This window comes from Pleurodeles waltl, chromosome 6 (genome assembly GCF_031143425.1).
Source record: "Pleurodeles waltl isolate 20211129_DDA chromosome 6, aPleWal1.hap1.20221129, whole genome shotgun sequence".
In the NCBI taxonomy this organism is placed as follows: Eukaryota; Metazoa; Chordata; class Amphibia; order Caudata; family Salamandridae; genus Pleurodeles; species Pleurodeles waltl.
In genome coordinates, this window is record NC_090445.1 from 1,460,204,531 (window position 1) to 1,460,221,442 (window position 16,912).

General features: G+C 41.8%; 1 protein-coding gene across 34 annotated transcripts in view; it reads left to right on the forward strand.

The window, feature by feature from the left end:
• Window positions 1-16,912, forward strand: part of ANK3 (ankyrin 3) — a 1,678,649-nt gene that overhangs the window by 1,019,770 nt on the left and 641,967 nt on the right. For all 34 annotated transcript variants that reach the window (XM_069240922.1, XM_069240928.1, XM_069240923.1 and 31 more), the window contains one exon: window positions 3,863-3,964. In XM_069240922.1, the coding sequence (XP_069097023.1) occupies window positions 3,863-3,964 (102 nt within the window). The remainder of the gene's footprint in view (window positions 1-3,862; window positions 3,965-16,912) is intronic.

A 16,912-nucleotide genomic window follows, 5' to 3' on the forward strand; every position in this document is an offset into this window, starting at 1 on the left:
CAAACATGCAGGTTTACTGATAAAACACTGTAGCACACAAACAGTATTGGGTGGAATATTCACCATCTGTTCTTCACTAAGTCAAGTGCAGGGGTGTTTCCTCCGCTAAGGCGAAGGAGTGTAGCCCCCTGGATTTCCCAAAAAGCAAAAAAGAAAAGTAAGAATAACGTACAGTACATTATTATCATTTTATTTTTCCTTGTTGTGCGGGGCGGGGCTGGGCTGGATGGAGGGAGCCGGAGGGGGCTGTGTGTGTGTACACAAGGTGCCCATGTCTGTTTTTCCGGCTGTGTTGGACCAACCAAAAAGACATCTGCACTTTGCATGTTTTCTACCCGGCTGTATAACACAGCCGGGTAGAGAACATGCCGAGGCTCCCACTCCCAGTCTGAGCGGCAAAGCAGGCAGCCCAGACCAATCATGACACTGCTGTCAGCAGCATCGTGATTGGCTGGGAGCCGGTGCAGCCCGGAAGAGGGCCGAGGGAAGATGAACATGTCCCTTAACGCCCTTTCCCGCCCGCCATCCCTGTTCGTTGGCAGCTGCCACTGGTCAAGTGCCTTGATTTGTGTTGGTCCTCTAAAAATATTTGTTTCTATCAGACTTTAGAATTACAAAAACAGTGCTTTATTTCCTAACTGCTGATAGATTTTTAAATATTTATACAGTTCATTTACGGATACTGAAACTTTGTTGTGTGTTAACAAAATTTCATCCTACAGACTTTCCTTTTACATTCCCTGTACACGCTCTCTGTTCATTGTTATTGCTCATTCATCTTTTGAACCCGAACATGGTTATTTTGGGGGTGCTGAACACTCCCCACTCCCCTGGTTCCAGCGCCTATGATCTGAAGGCTTACCTATCCGGCACCCAGTCTGGGTTCACGATAAATTAGGATTTCTTTGGAGCTCATGCCACAAATGTTTAAGCATTAAGGGACAAATCACAGAAATTACCATAGGTGGTGGTAGTGTCTTTGGGGTCTGCCAATTTGTATAGGGATGTGCTGTATCAGAGTAGTAAGTTGGGCTCTTTGTTTGTTTATGCGGCATACTATGCTTCAGTAATTAATAATAATATTTTCTAGTTGATAACATATATGGACATTGAGTTTGCTGTCTCAAAACAAAATTGAACGCACTAGAGAGGAATATTGCAAAATAACACACCATGTATGTAGCAGGTGGTAAAATACTGTTTTGGCTAGCTCAGACCAAAAATAGGACTTACCTAGGCCGTACATTCAGTCCAGTAGGTCGACTGTCGGAACTGCCATCCTTTGATTTGGGTTTGACGAATAACTTACTCAAAATAAATACTGAGAAGAGACAGTGTACGGCCCATGGACGTCAATTCACTGAAATGCCAGGGGTAGTGGAAGTGAGATCACATGCCATTTGACCCTCATGTTCACTCACACACATACTTACATACACACTTACGTACACACGTTGTCACATAAACACACTCTCCCCTGCAAGCATGCACACAACATACACTTAAACGCATTTTTACGTACCTCAGCTGCCATGGAATGGCATATTCCAACTGATTGTACTCCGTTTTTATTACACTAATAGAAAGTAACATATTATTAATATTCATTGTTATTGTAAAAAAATATTGACAGAAAGCAAAGAGTGGAACCTTAACTGACGTCAATAAGGACGAGCTTCCGCAGTGATCCTAGCACTGAATTTGCCACCTCTGAAGACAGGGGTCTCAAAGACAGTGTCAGGGGTAGCAAAGGGTAAGCCATGAGTTGCAGCTGCGACCCCTAAATAACATCCATGGATAATTCATCCTACATTACATTTTAAAACACAGTACTGTTGGCTCGATCTATAATAACGTTTCCTTTAAATGTGAAATCTTTTACTATCATTTATCATTAAGCATGCTTCTGTTGTCCTTTCTTTCTCACGAATAAAGTTTTTCCTTAATAACTACCAGCGCTTACCTTAAAATAAATATATAAAAAGGTTTTCTTGAGCGCCTGGTGCTGGCAGGCCTTGTGTATGGCAGTTGGCGAATTCATAGACTGCCTCGTCTTAATTCTCTCTCAAGCCTCTTTTTTCCACCAGTTTACACTTTCTTTTTCCTTATCTTGCTCGAGTTGGTTCCTTTCCATTCCTGCTTTCTCCCTCTCACTGTTTTCCTCTGTTTTTTGTCCTTCTGTCTCCCTATTCTGCCTTTCTGTCTCTTCTGACGATGCAAGGCAAGTCACCAACTAATAAACATGTGTGCCAGTGCCCACTACCTGCGGCCACCGAACCAAATTAAGAGCTGTTAGCCTGGTCCTTCAGTCCTGGGAAGTGGTTTGTTGAAAATAAACGACCTTTTGCAGATATCGCGCCCAAGGTGCAGCGTTTGAGGTCAGATTATGCGTTTTTGCTGCGACACGAAGGCTCTGCCTACTGTGGACATTTCTAAATAATCCTTTAGGTTAACAACATTTTAGTACAGCTCACAAATACACCATGCAAATCACTCTAATATCAGATTTAGTGGAAGCAGCCACCCCTTTGTAGAAAGAATGGTTCTGTGTGGGCATATCCGTGTCACTGCTACCACGTTTTTATCAGGAGGGAGAAGCAGTGTGCAACTAAGAACAACACTTTGTTTAAGCCTCATTTGTTGCTCCTTAGAGGTTTGCCAAACCTAAAGCAGTTTATTAGAGCATTAAAAACAGAGGCTTCCTGGAAGCGTTTTGGATTGTTTGAACTATTACGCCTCGACATTAGTATTTTAGAGTTCAAGGTGAGATGGCATACCATTCTTGTTTGTTTCTGAATTGTAAATAACTCCGGTAAATCCGTCCAGAATATTAGTAAACAGATCTGTTCTGTGTGAAATGTTTGTTTTGGAGGGGTGGTGGGCATTATTGTATCATTATACTAGACTCTTTTTATACCACTGTAATTTGTGCATTCTACACACACACACACACACACACACACTCTCTCTCTCCTTATATTCTACCCCCCACACTTTGTTTTATAATGAAGAAGGCTCCCAACTGTAACATTTAATAATTCGAATGCATTGCACTAGTTCAGATTAACTTCTTGGTATCAAATGTATTATTGCTTTTATCCCAGGACAAGGTTGCATTAAGCTTCTTAGGCCACACCCCTCTAGCGCCCAGCTATTTTTCAATGCTGCTTTAAGCACTCTGTGAGGGGTTTCGCCGGTAGAGTTTTAAACAGAAAATAAGGTTTATTAGCAGGGTCAGTGTGCATGGTCTTTCTAATACTTTTTGATTTGCTTCCTCTTTCAATTTTATTTTTGAAGAAAACATCTACTTTTACACTCATTTTCCTTAGTCTAAAATCACTCTTTCTGTTGCTTTTACAGTGACCAAACAAAACAGCAGCCACACTGCTAAGTGTCATAGCACAACTGATTAAAGCACAAGGTTAATAAGCATCAAACACTTCTTTGTTAGTTATTTAATTGTGTTTAGCCTGATAGTTTTTATTCGCAGGTTATTTTATTGTGTTTTGCCTGATAATTGTTGTAGATTGTAATGTCTAATTTGTGGTATAACCCCTAACTAATAGGGAGACGAATGTCACGTGGTGGACAGCTAATGTTTGGATTAAACCCTCTGTTGTTGTTATTGTTGAGTTAGGTTCCTTGTTTTGCATCTCAATATTTCTCAATGGAACACAGAAAATACGTATATATGTACAATTTTATAAGAGTAATGTGGTCATACTGTGAGATTCCTATGCATCCAATGTTCTTAAATTCTCATAAGGAGCTATGAAAGAACCCCAAATAATGTTTATGATAGTGATCAATGTCAGTAGCATAATTCGTCAGTCTGACTCCCAGTTTTATGTGTTTTTTCTAGTCTGACACGAATGCAAGCTACTTGCGAGCTGCCCGAGCCGGGAATTTAGAAAAGGCCCTTGACTACTTAAAATCGGGAGTTGACATCAATATTTGTAATCAGGTAAGATGATTTTAGTTCTGAGTTAATTGGTTTGCACTATGCCACTTGCTTGTATCCTATTTCGAACATTCAGTTTCCCAATTTTTAGTTTTTGAGAATTTAGAATTCTCTTTCCTTTCTGGTCACCTCCTTGAAAGGAGTAACACTCTTTGTCTTACATGACCCTTTCCCTTTTAAATATTTATTTGCACCCTGGATGGTATACTGGGAGCAGGCTAGCCAGTCAGAATGCTATTCTTGTTGGCCATAGCATTTGCTACAGGTCAACACAGGGAGCATTCTGCCAGTTCCCAACATCTGTCCAGAATGCTTTGGCCCTGGAACGCTGCAGGAGCTTTCTCACCTGAAGATGTTGAGGAAAAAAAGCTTAATTCTCCTGTGGCTCAGCCTCTTGAAAAGCTGCCTGTTACGCACCACTGTCTGGATTCCTCCCTTTGAGTTTGCTGTGAGGGAATCCCAACCAGCCAGACAAAAAGTGGAAAAATCAAACACAGCTTGCTCTTGTCAATTTTTTTGGCTGATTCGGTTTCTTACCTAGCAAAGACAACGGGAGAAGCCCAGACACCCATGCTTAAACAGCCTGCTACTGAAGAGGCCAAGGAAGCAATGCTGGAGAATGTTTGCATGTTAACAAATGCCAGAAATTTGGCTCGACCCAATTCTATGTCTTTGACCATCTTTATTCAATCCCCATATCTCAGACAATGTATAATGCATAACTCCAGACAACTGTCTGTACCAGAAAAAGGGAAGATAGAAATGGTTTCACCTTACAGAGGTTTGATTGACAAGAGCTTGACTAGTGGGTAACTATGACTACATCGCAATTTTACTACAACAACATCTGTACATTATTTACAACTGAGATGTCCAACAAGTTATCCTCTCCGGTGCGGCTTTGTTCACATACACATGAATATCAAAATAGCACTGTCTTTTGTGTGACACAGCAGATGATCTGAACCACACTCCAAATTATGTAATAGCAAAGAGTTCTAAGGTTCCACTGAGGTATATCCCTAGAATTGGGAAACAGCTTCGCTTTTTGGGAATAGGAAAATGTGGACAATTATTCTTCGACAATATGCTCGTGGAATGCAGGGAAAACTTTCTAATGATATTAGTGATTCATTTAGTCTTGTGATCATTGGAGTCTACAGCTAAACTCAGAAGTTTATTTGGAAGGGCCGTAAATGTAGACAAATTTGTGTTGGAACTGTCTTGACCCTTTTCTTTTTTTATAGCTCAACTTTATTGATTTTATTGAAACCTAATATTGGTAATAATTGTCACCAAATGCAGACTGTGTCTTTGCTACCGTTGGTGACACCCTGAACGTCCCATAGATAAAATTCACATCATTCGCCCATAAGCCTGTAATTATCACACCATCCGCCCCAGATTCTATCGTGTTTACAAGGGCAACCCCATGCCTTGTAAATGTGTTCTTTCTGTTTAGCACACCAATCCATTGCTGTGCGCCACTGCAATATTGTAGGGGGATTCAGAAATGTAAATCTAAGTGCAATATCCCTTTTCACAATAAAACTGTCTTGAACTTATTGACAAGATGCTCCGCTTGTGGTAACGTTTTTTATCATTAATAGCTAGTGAAAAAAAAATCACATGCTAAGTATAACACATGCAGCTCCATTTTGAGTTTTAATCACGCATGGCTTGCTAAATTAGGTAGCGTTGGATATATCAATTGCTTGTAATAATTTAGACTTTAGTCTGTCAATGAATTTAAGACAATCCATCCTCCATTGGCACTTCTAGCATTTGCCCAATATTGTTGCTACTTGAAGGACAACCATTTGTTGGACACACATTGATTAAATATGGAAGGTATGATCATTTATTTTATAGATTTTACGTTTTTGTGATGGTTCAAGGACTCTTTTGAGACACTTTTGATAGACATTTCATATTAGGATCTAAATCTGGTTATTTGAACAGACCTATTCACTTACCATGGTTTTTGAATTCAGACTTTCATAGTCCGTATTCACTATTCATCCATTTGAAATTCATTCTATTTTTGTGTGTTTAGTTTAATTGAATGATCAACTCTTTTATTTCCATGTGTCTTTCATCTTTGCTTAAAAAGATTGCTTTCTAGAATTTCATTCCCCCACAATTTCCTTAGTGCACATAATGTTGTATGTCTTCATTGGGGTTGCCATGGGTACAAATGCATTCTTAACTGGCTATAAATACGCAGTCAGCCCTTTGAAGAGCTAGCCCTGTCCGTTGCAGCTCTTATGTAACTGTTCACAGATATAGTTGATAAATAGTGCTATCACACTACTGGGTAGATGTACTAGCAAATAGACTCATTCAGATACAATACCACAGTCAGCTCGTTTGTTTATTCAATCCTTATATTCATATTAACAGAACAAAATCGTTATTAAATAGACCATAGAAGATTAAAAGGCGTATTCTGTGTTTCAGAATCCTGTTAAGTAATTCATCAGCAAGTCACATAAATTTAATTACTTGTGTACTAATTGCTAAATGGAAGCATTATAGTACAAATAAAACCAAATAATTAAACATTTAAAATGCAATTTCCAGTCTATTATTCAGTGGTTCAAGGATCGGAGTAAATGGGATTCAGTAGCTCGGGCTACTGTCATTGGAATAGGAGGACCCAGGTCTAAATCCTGCCTCAACGCTAGACTCAGCATCGTGAGATTCTAGGCAAATCACTTAATCTCCTTGTGCCCAAAAAATGTGAAATATAATGTGTTTGCAATGTATTACTGTACACCCCAAGTAATGTAGATAACCTACAAATTTGTCTCTCAACCCCTCATAGTGTACAGCGCCCCGGTGCTTCACAGCCGGGCTTGCACTATATAAATACCATTACATACATACAAACAGCCTTCCCTCAGAGTGGTTACTTGTTTTGGTTCATATGTAACCTATCCATGCCTCTTAGGATCAGTTATACCAAGGACCTGTAATTAAAAACAAAACAGATGTACTGCTATTATATAAACAAACATAAACAAATGAAATCTATTTACACTTAAACTGAACATTATCTCCCACCCTAGCAGCAAAGGTAGTATATCAAACAATATATTTCAGTGTCATACCCATTAGAATCTGAGCTCTGAAATAACTTGTATAAATTATGTTCATAAACGAGCAGATATTCGAGTTAAAGTTAAAAAAAAGTTCCGTCCGGTCTAATAATTGTCAGGGGTCATATCAGCTTAATTAGGTATCATACGGTCCGCCTATGTATATCTAAAAATTTGGACGACCTTCTTCTAATGGAAATGTATTAAGGCACATGAGTCAGAACTCCAAGGAGGGAATTGGAATTAATAATCACCATTGACAACATTCTAATGTCTTACACACTAGTAATATAGCTAAATTACTATGTTCATCTTTTTTCCATGTTGATGGGTGTTAAACGTATTATAAGAAGATTTGGGCTGCATCTGTTGTGGAAGTGTCATCATGTTACAATGAGGATGGCTATGGACTGGAATGAGGAGCTGAACAGGCACATTGTGACTTACTTAAGCAATGCGTAGAAGGGTTAAATGCTTTGCCCTTTCCTGGCCACAAAAAACCCAGACAAGGAGCTGTCATAGACGTGGCATGAGTATGCCCCAGAGTGAGTCTCATACTACCTTTTCCATAGGGATCTACCTTACAGATGTGGCCCTCCAAGGCCAAATATGTCTGAATTTACCTGTGTTGGCATTTAGAGAAAACATTGCCTAGCAGTTCATCAGAAGTGCCTACTCTGGTAAAGAACCACAAATGATTTGTGTATGTTCTTTTCCTATCTGTTTTGCCATACGATAGATATAAATAATAGAATTAAATGCACCTTGCATAATTACAAGTGGTTCGAATTCACTCATTCAATTACATGCATTATTTTATGCCGCATACCAGAGTTGCTATTAGCAGTTTTGGGCCTCACACAGGCCCGTGCATCATACATTGGAAGACTTGCTGAACAGGTGTGAAAGGAGAGGCATGTGATAGACCAGAGATGTCACACACTGTCCAGAAAGGTAGATAGCCATCACACAGCTCGTGTGACCAAAATGAAAGAGGCCAATCTGTCAATGTGTCTTATTCATCAAAAAGGGGAGAGACCAAGAATAACCCTGTTATGTCCAAAACGCTTTGAAATACCAAGTTGTCAAGGCATATTCCATCTATGCAATATAGTCTGCTTGAGTACGAATAGGACCTGTTCAGCAGGCTTTCTTTTCTCTTATTCATGATATGTTCTCCCACCAGTCCTAAAGTCTTCTGATGTCATGGTCAACATGAACTACTTCGCCTGGCTTCAGGAGGAAACACTGAATCAGATGGTCCTTTTCATGCCTTCTCCCCATCATCTTGTGGTGACAATTGATTCCCTAGGTCACACATTGAAGCCCTCTCTGTGTCTCTGACTTCACTCTAATAGAAATTACATCTTAGCCTGTTTATTCTAAGTACTTTATTTCTGAATGTGAACATGGCTTCCTCTTATCAGCTGATCTGGAAAGTCTTTAGGAGCTATTTTGTGTCCAGCTCTAAAGGAAGGCAGTTGGGCTCTGAAAGGGCACTGAAAAGAAAGTCAGATTGGGGCTTCTTTTTCCATTGCACAGAAAAGAACATAGTCTATTTCAAAGTAGTGAAATTCATAGGTCCCCTCAAATTTGATCCTTTCCTTTCTCAGTCTGACTTCTCTGTCAATGTTTATTTTTTCTTTCTAATTTCTACTTTCAGTGGCAGCAGATTTTTATGTTGGCATGCTGCAAATGACCATCTTTTGTAGGGTTTACCTCCAGAATTTTGTCTGAATATGCCTTAACTGTTTTTGCTGGCTGTAGAACTCTGTGTATTTACCCTTGCTAACCAGCCATAAAGTGCCTCTGCTCCCATTTTTAACATTATGAAATTGGTATACTCCTAATTGGCATGTTAAACGCACTTATAAGTCCATAGTATATGGGACAAAGTGTTAACTGGGCCTGCAAGTTAAATATCACTAATGGGTTGCAGCACCTATTGTGCCCGCCCCCTGCAGCAACCGTGCAAACATGACTGCCGGCCTACAATTTGTAGCCTGGCTGATGCAGTTTTAAACTGAAAATTCGACATGTCAAAAAAAAAAACTTTTGACGGGTCAAAAACTTTCTTTTAAATACTAGTAGCTCACCACTAAGTAAGCTTTACTGCTTACAGGGCAGGGTGCATGGTATTAAAAAGGAGGACACATAATAGTTTAATGTTGAACATGTCCTTACAGTGAAAAGGACCTAAAAGCTATATTCCCTGTCGCAACCTGCCTATTCTTTTAATTTCTGCTTGGAATCATCTAGAAATATATTTCAAGGACTATTTTCAATAGTTATTTCAAAACCATTTTCACAGTAAAGTCGAATTTGTAATCACTATTTAGGAACAGGCACATTTAGAACGTTACCATTTCCCTGCCCAAAACCTCTAAAAGACCCTTTGCATTTGTTCTCTCACTTCCACTAGCCAGTAACTAGCATTTGAATAGTTGTGAACAAGGTGTGAACTTGCTCCCTAGACAGGGCGAAAAGGTTTTGCGTGTGAAGAGGCATTGTCGCCCAGACAGGATGGTCTGTGGGTTGGGACCTGGTACTTGATTAACGTCAAAGAGGCCTACCCTCTCAAAAGTAGATGTAGCTAATACCCAGGTCTGCCCTCTTATTTTGTCCCCCCAGTCAGACCAGCTCCCACCAGAAGGCCTCTTGTTGACAGCGTCAAATCCTGCTGGATCGTAGAAAACAGCTTGGCAGTTCTGCTTGGGTTTCACATATCACACTTGGTTACATTTCAAAGGGCGAGAGCCACTTCAAAACAATTCTTGGGTATCCACAGTCTGGTTACTGATGTACCCTGCTTTGTTCTACCAGGTGTCTGTCTCTGGGTTGCTTGAGGGTAGAGTGCTTCAAACTGGAGTTTGGTGTTTGATGTGGAAGGACGCTAGATTTCTTGTAGTAAACTCCTCATGCATGCCTCTCCTACTCAGAGCCTAAGTTTAATATGGCTGAAGAGTGTTCCATCATGAAAATGCTCAAAGTGGGTAGAATTAGCCACAGGAGCCTTTATCTGATTGGTAATTGTGTGCCCAGGTGTCATTCCCACCCAGTAGCATAGGCATGGACCGGGGAAGGTCAGAAGACAACTGAACCTGCTGTGTGAGACCTGAGAAGAGCCTCAGTACCCTCTTGTACCCAGGACAAAGAAGTGCACCCCAAGGGTCATCAGGCTGATCTTGTAACTGCCCAGCTGATTAGTGGCCACTGGATCTGGACATGGATCTTCCTGACACCCTTGAGTGCCTCCCCTGAGTTCTGGAGGATTTAGAATTGTACTCCTGTGGTGGATGTGGACTCAAAGGACTAAAGTCAGAAGATAAAATCCTTGAACAGGATGTACCTGGTTAGTGTATCTGACACAAGCTCCATTACAGCCAGCATCAAATTATTCCTAGGTCCTGCTCTTTAGTGCCTATTGACTATCATTGGCTCTTTTTACTTCATGGTGCTATTCTTACTTAAAACATAAAAAATGTGTATCTCCATCATCCTTATTTGATTTTTGTCATTTTTGTGTTATGTTCATTTTGTTTAGTACATTTTTCTCTATTTTTAGAATTGTTGGGGGATTTTAATTATTTTTCTTTTTGAATGTAATACTCCTTTAGTACTGCATAGATGTGTGTGTGTATATATATATATATTTGCTTAAGGAACCAAAGGCTACAGTGACGTTATAGTTAGGCTTATCTTTTAAACATACAAAACCATAGAAATGTACCTGTTATAGGTAGAGTTAACTCAAGTAACTATAACTCGTGCCCTAAGGTAACTATAACACGTACCCCCACCATGCGCAGGAATGTGATCAATAATTTTACTGCAGATCTTACAGTGACTTAATCAATAATATTATCAAAGATGTCATGAGTGCCGTTGTTTGTTGGATAATTAGCTGTGCATGGCGAGGTTGCAAGCTCACCCTGGGGAGGTGGTGGTCCTCGGGACAGTGGGAAGGGGCCGAGTGCCCCCCTCCCGCATATCAAAACACAGCCTTGGGGAGGTGTCAGTCTCAGGGCAGCAGGGGTCATGCGGTCCCCCGCTTTTGATTTCCTGAACGCCTGTGCTTCAGCCAAGTCCCAAGATGGCTGACAACACTTCAACAACTTTTGTTGTTGAAGTGTTATCAGCCAGTCAGATCTCTGCAAGAAATCAGGAGAGGTTGGGATTCTTTCGTGACTCTAGATATACAGATTTGTTTTTCCCTTAATTTCTCAAAAACTACTGAACGGAATTACACCAAAACGAAAAATGATCGCTTTCTGAACCCGGACATACCTTACAGCCAAATTTGGTGTAATTCTGTCCAGCGGTTTTTGCACTATTTCCGTTCAAAATCCCTATGGAAAAATTAATAGGGAAGACGTGTTTTGGAACCCCCCATGTCCCCCGCGGACAGATCACCCTGAAACTTTCCAGGCATCAGCTGACAGGGATGGAAATGTTTTTGGGAAAGTTTTGTGGAAATTCGTCAAGCTGTGCGAAAGATATAGGCAAGGTTAAAAAAAAAAAAAAAGCTTTTCATATAGAAACTAGGTCCTAACTATAACTACCATATGTGTGTGTGTATATATATATGTTCGATGACATGTGTAGCTGCAGATACACATGCTGTGCATTATCCTGCCATCTAGTGTTGTGCTCGGAGTGTTACAAGTTGTTTTTCTTCGAAGAAGTCTTTTCGAGTCACGAGACCGAGGGACTCCTCCCTTTCGGCTCCATTGCGCATGGGCGTCGACTCCATCTTAGATTGTTTTCTTTCCACCATCGGGTTCGGACGTGTTCCTCTTCGCTCCGTGTTTCGGTTCAGAAAAGATAGTTATCCATCAGAAAATTTGACGGTATTGTTTGCGCTCGGTACCGGGTTAGTGCTAGCACATCGACACCAAAGAAAGAAGAGCTCTGGCTGCCCTTCGGGGCTTCCACTCCTCGGCGGGGCATGGTCGGCCCGACCGCGTCCATCTTCAAACCTCATGGACCGGACTCCCTTTCGCTTCTGCCCCAACTGCCACGCTAAGTATCCTTATACAGACCAACACTTGGTCTGTAATCTGTGTTTGTCCCCCGAACACAAAGAGGATACTTGCGAGGCCTGTCAGGCATTTCGATCCAAGAAGACACTGCAGGATCATAGAGCTCGAAGTCTTCAGATGGCGTTGACACCGGCCGGACACACCGACGTCGAAGAAGAGGAGACATTCTCCATTCGAGATTCGGACTCAGACGAGTCCGAGAATGAGCAGCCAAAGACGCAGCAAACCGTGAGTAAACCAGCCCCGGCAAAAACTCACTCCAAAATAATCAAGGCCAAGGGGACGCCATCGCCAACAGGCGATGGCTTTACCCGAAAACAGGGTGACCAAACATCGGCACCGAAAAAGGCATCCCAGCAGCCACAGACATCCGACTCCGGTCGAGATACTGGCTCCGAACAGACTCGGCACCGAGAGTTCGGCACACCGAAAGTCAAAAAGGTTTCCTCGGAGCCGAAAAAGACTGTCAAAGATTTAGGTGCCGAAACATGCAGCCTCGGAGTCAAAACAAAGCTCCTATACAGAGGAACAAGGCCTTTCCACGCAATTACAACATCACAGATTTGAACAAGAGCTGGGCATGGGAGAGCCAGACCATATCCAGAGGATGCTCCATATACAAAAAGACACGGGAAAATCAGAACTCTTCCTTCAATCAAAATGAAGCGGAAGCTCGCATTCCAAGAGGCGGAAATGCAGCCAAAGGCGAAAGTGGCAAAAGAGAAAACACCACCACAGTTTTCGCCACAACTATCGCCAATACAGTCGCCACATCTGTCCCCGGTAGCAACACCCCCAATGATGCATTCACCCACACACACAGGGATGAGCCAAGATGACCCGGATGCGTGGGATTTGTATGACGCACTGGTCTCTGACAATAGTCCCGAGTGCTACCCGGCAAGACCTTCACCACCTGAGGACAGTACTGCTTACATGCAGGTGGTTTCCAGGGCAGCTACATTTCATAATGTAGCATTGCATGCAGAGCCCATAGAAGATGACTTCTTGTTCAACATCCTGTCATCTACGCACAGCCAATACCAAAGCTTGCCAGTGCTGCCAGGCATGTTAAAACACGCCAAACAGGTGTTTCAGGACCCAGTCAAAGGCAGAGCCATCACGCCTAGGGTGGAGAAGAAATATAAACCTCCCCCTACTGACCCTGTGTACATCACACAACAGTTAACTCCTGATTCGGTGGTAGTAGGAGCAGCCCGGAAGAGGGCGAACTCACAAACTTCTGGAGACGCACCACCGCCCGACAAAGAAAGTCGGAAATTCGATGCAGCAGGCAAAAGGGTGGCAGCACAGGCAGCCAATCAATGGCGAATTGCCAATTCTCAAGCTCTTCTGGCAAGATACGACAGGGCACATTGGGATGAAATGCAACATCTCATTCAACACCTTCCCAAAGAGTTCCAGAAACGTGCCCAACAGGTTGTCGAGGAGGGCCAAACTATCTCCAATAACCAAATAAGGTCGGCTATGGACTCAGCAGACACGGCGGCCAGGACAGTAAGCACGGCGGTAACCATTCGGAGACACGCATGGCTACGGACCTCCGGATTTAAGCCCGAAATTCAGCAGGCTATGCTAAATATGCCATTCAATGAACAACAATTATTTGGTCCGGAGGTGGATACGGCGATAGAAAAACTTAAAAAAGACACGGACACGGCCAAAGCCCTGGGCGCGCTCTACTCCCCACATAGCAGAGGCACTTTTAGGAAGCCGCACTTTAGAGGGGGGGTTTCTGGCCCAAACCACAGAGCCTTCCACCTCACAAGTCAGACCCACATATGGGACAATATCAGAGAGGAGTCTTTCGAGGACAATATAGGGGTGGACAGTTCCCTAAAACAAGAGGGAAATTCCAGAGCCCAAAAACCCCACAAACTAAACAGTGACTACAATCTCACAAACCCCCACCACACAACACCAGTGGGAGGGAGACTTACAGATTTTTACCACAACTGGGAACACATAGCTACGGACGCATGGGTCCTAGCCATTATCCAACATGGTTATTGCATAGAATTCCTACATTTGCCACCAGATGTGCCTCCAAGAGCACACAATATGTCCAAACAACACTTAGACCTGTTACAACTAGAAGTCCAAGCACTGTTACAAAAAAAAGCAATAGAACTAGTACCCAACCATCAAAAAGGAACAGGGGTTTACTCCCTGTATTTCCTAATTCCAAAAAGGACAAAACACTGAGACCCATATTAGACCTCAGAACACTGAATCTTTACATCAAATCAGATCACTTTCACATGGTGACACTTCACGATGTGATTCCCTTGCTGAAACAACAAGACTACATGTCAACATTAGATCTCAAGGATGCTTATTTCCACATACCCATACATCCTTCCCACAGGAAATACTTGAGGTTTGTAATCCAAGGCGTGCATTACCAATTATAAGTGTTACCTTTCGGCATAACAACAGCCCCAAGGGTATTCACAAAATGCCTTGCAGTAGTAGCCGCTCACGTCAGGAGACAGCACATGCACATATTCCCTTACTTAGACGATTATTAATAAAAACCAGCACTCAGCAACAGTGTCTTCTTCACACAAAATATGTCATAGAAACCCTTCACAAACTAGGGTTCTCTATAAACTACCAAAAATCACATCTACAACCGTGTCAAATACAATACTTAGGAGCAACAATCAACACACAAAAGGGGATTGCCACTCGAAGTCCACAAAGGGTAAAAGCCTTCCAAAATGTAATACTAAACATGTACCCAAACCAACACTATCAAGTGAGGTTTGTAATGAAACTCCTAGGCATGATGTCTTCATGCATAGCCATTGTCCCAAACGCAAGACTACACATGCGACCCTTACAACAGTGCCTAGCAACACAATGGACACAAGCACAGGGTCAACTTCAAGATCTAGTGTTGATAGACCGCCAAACACACTTCTCGCTTCAATGGTGGAATCCTATAAATTTAAACCAAGGGCGGCCATTCCAAGACCCAGTGCCTCAGTACGTGATCACAACAGATGCTTACATGATAGGGTGGGGGAGCACACCTCAATCAGCACAGTATACAGGGACAATGGGATGTTCAACAGAGGCAACTGCATATAAACCATTTAGAGCTGTTAGCAGTGTTTCTAGCATTGAAAGCATTTCAACCTCTAATAGTACACAAACACATTCTTGTCAAAACATACAACATGACAACAATGTATTATTTAAACAAACAAGGAGGGACACACTCATCACAACTGTGTCTCTTAGCACAAAAGATTTGGCATTGGGCAATTCACAATCACATTCGCCTAATAGCACAATACATCCCAGGAATTCAAAACCTATTGGCCGACAATCTCAGTCGAGCTCCCCAACAAACACACGAATGGGAGATTCATCCCCAGATACTACAAACTTACTTTCTACGCTGGGGAACACCAGAAATAGACCTATTCGCAACAAAAGAAAACGCAAAATGCCAAAACTTCGCGTCCAGGTATCCACACCCTCAGTCCAAAGGCAATGCGTTATGGATGAGTTGGTCAGGGATATTTGCCTATGCTTTTCCCCCTCTCCCACTCCTTCCTTATCTGGTAAAAAAATTGAGTCAAAACAAACTCAAACTAATACTAATAGCACCAACCTGGGCTCGCCAATCATGGTATACAACATTACTAGACCTGTCAGTAGTACCTCATATCAAACTACCAAACACACCAGATCTGTTAACTCAACACAAACAGCAGATCAGACACCCGAATCCAGCATCGCTCAATCTAGCAATCTGGCTCCTGAAGTCTTAGAGTTTGGACATTTAGACCTTACACAAGAATGTATGGAGGTCATTAAGCAAGCTAAAAAACCTACTACAAGACATTGTTACGCAAACAAATGGAAAAGATTTGTTTATTACTGCCATCATAATCAAATTCAACCACTACACGCTTCTGCAAAAAACATTGTAAGCTATTTATTACACTTACAAAAATCAAACCTAGCCTTTTCTATCAAAATACATCTCACAGCAATATCTGCCTATCTGCAGATTACACATTCAACTTCACTCTTTAGAATCCCAGTCATCAAAGCATTTATGGAGGGTCTAAAAAGAATCATACCCCCAAGAACACCACCAGTTACCTCGTGGAACCTCAATATTGTATTAGCACGACTCATGGGTCCACCATTTGAACCCATGTACTCTTGTGAGATGCAATACTTAACCTGGAAAGTAGCCTTCCTAATAGCTATCACATCTCTTAGAAGAGTAAGTGAAATACAAGCATTCACTATACAAGAACCCTTTATACAAATACATAAACATAAAGTGGTTCTCCGTACAAATCCAAAGTGCTTACCAAAAATTATATCACCGTTCCACCTAAACCAAACAGTGGAACTCCCAGTCTTTTTTCCACAACCAGACTCAGTAGCCAAAAGAGCCTTACATACATTAGACATCAAAAGAGCATTAATGTATTACATTGATAGAACAAAACAATTTCGCAAGACAAAACAAGTGTTTGTAGCCTTCCAAAAACCTCATGCAGGAAATCCAATATCCAAACAAGGCATTGCCAGATGGATAGTGAAATGTATTCAAACCTGCTATATTAAAGCAAAAAGAGATCTGCCTGTGACGCCAAAGGCGCACTCCACTAGGAAGAAAGGCGCCACAATGGCCTTTCTAGGAAATATACCTATGACAGAAATCTGTAAGGCAGCCACATGGTCTACGCCTCATACATTCACAAAACATTACTGTGTAGATGTGTTAACAACACAACAAGCCACAGTAGGACAGG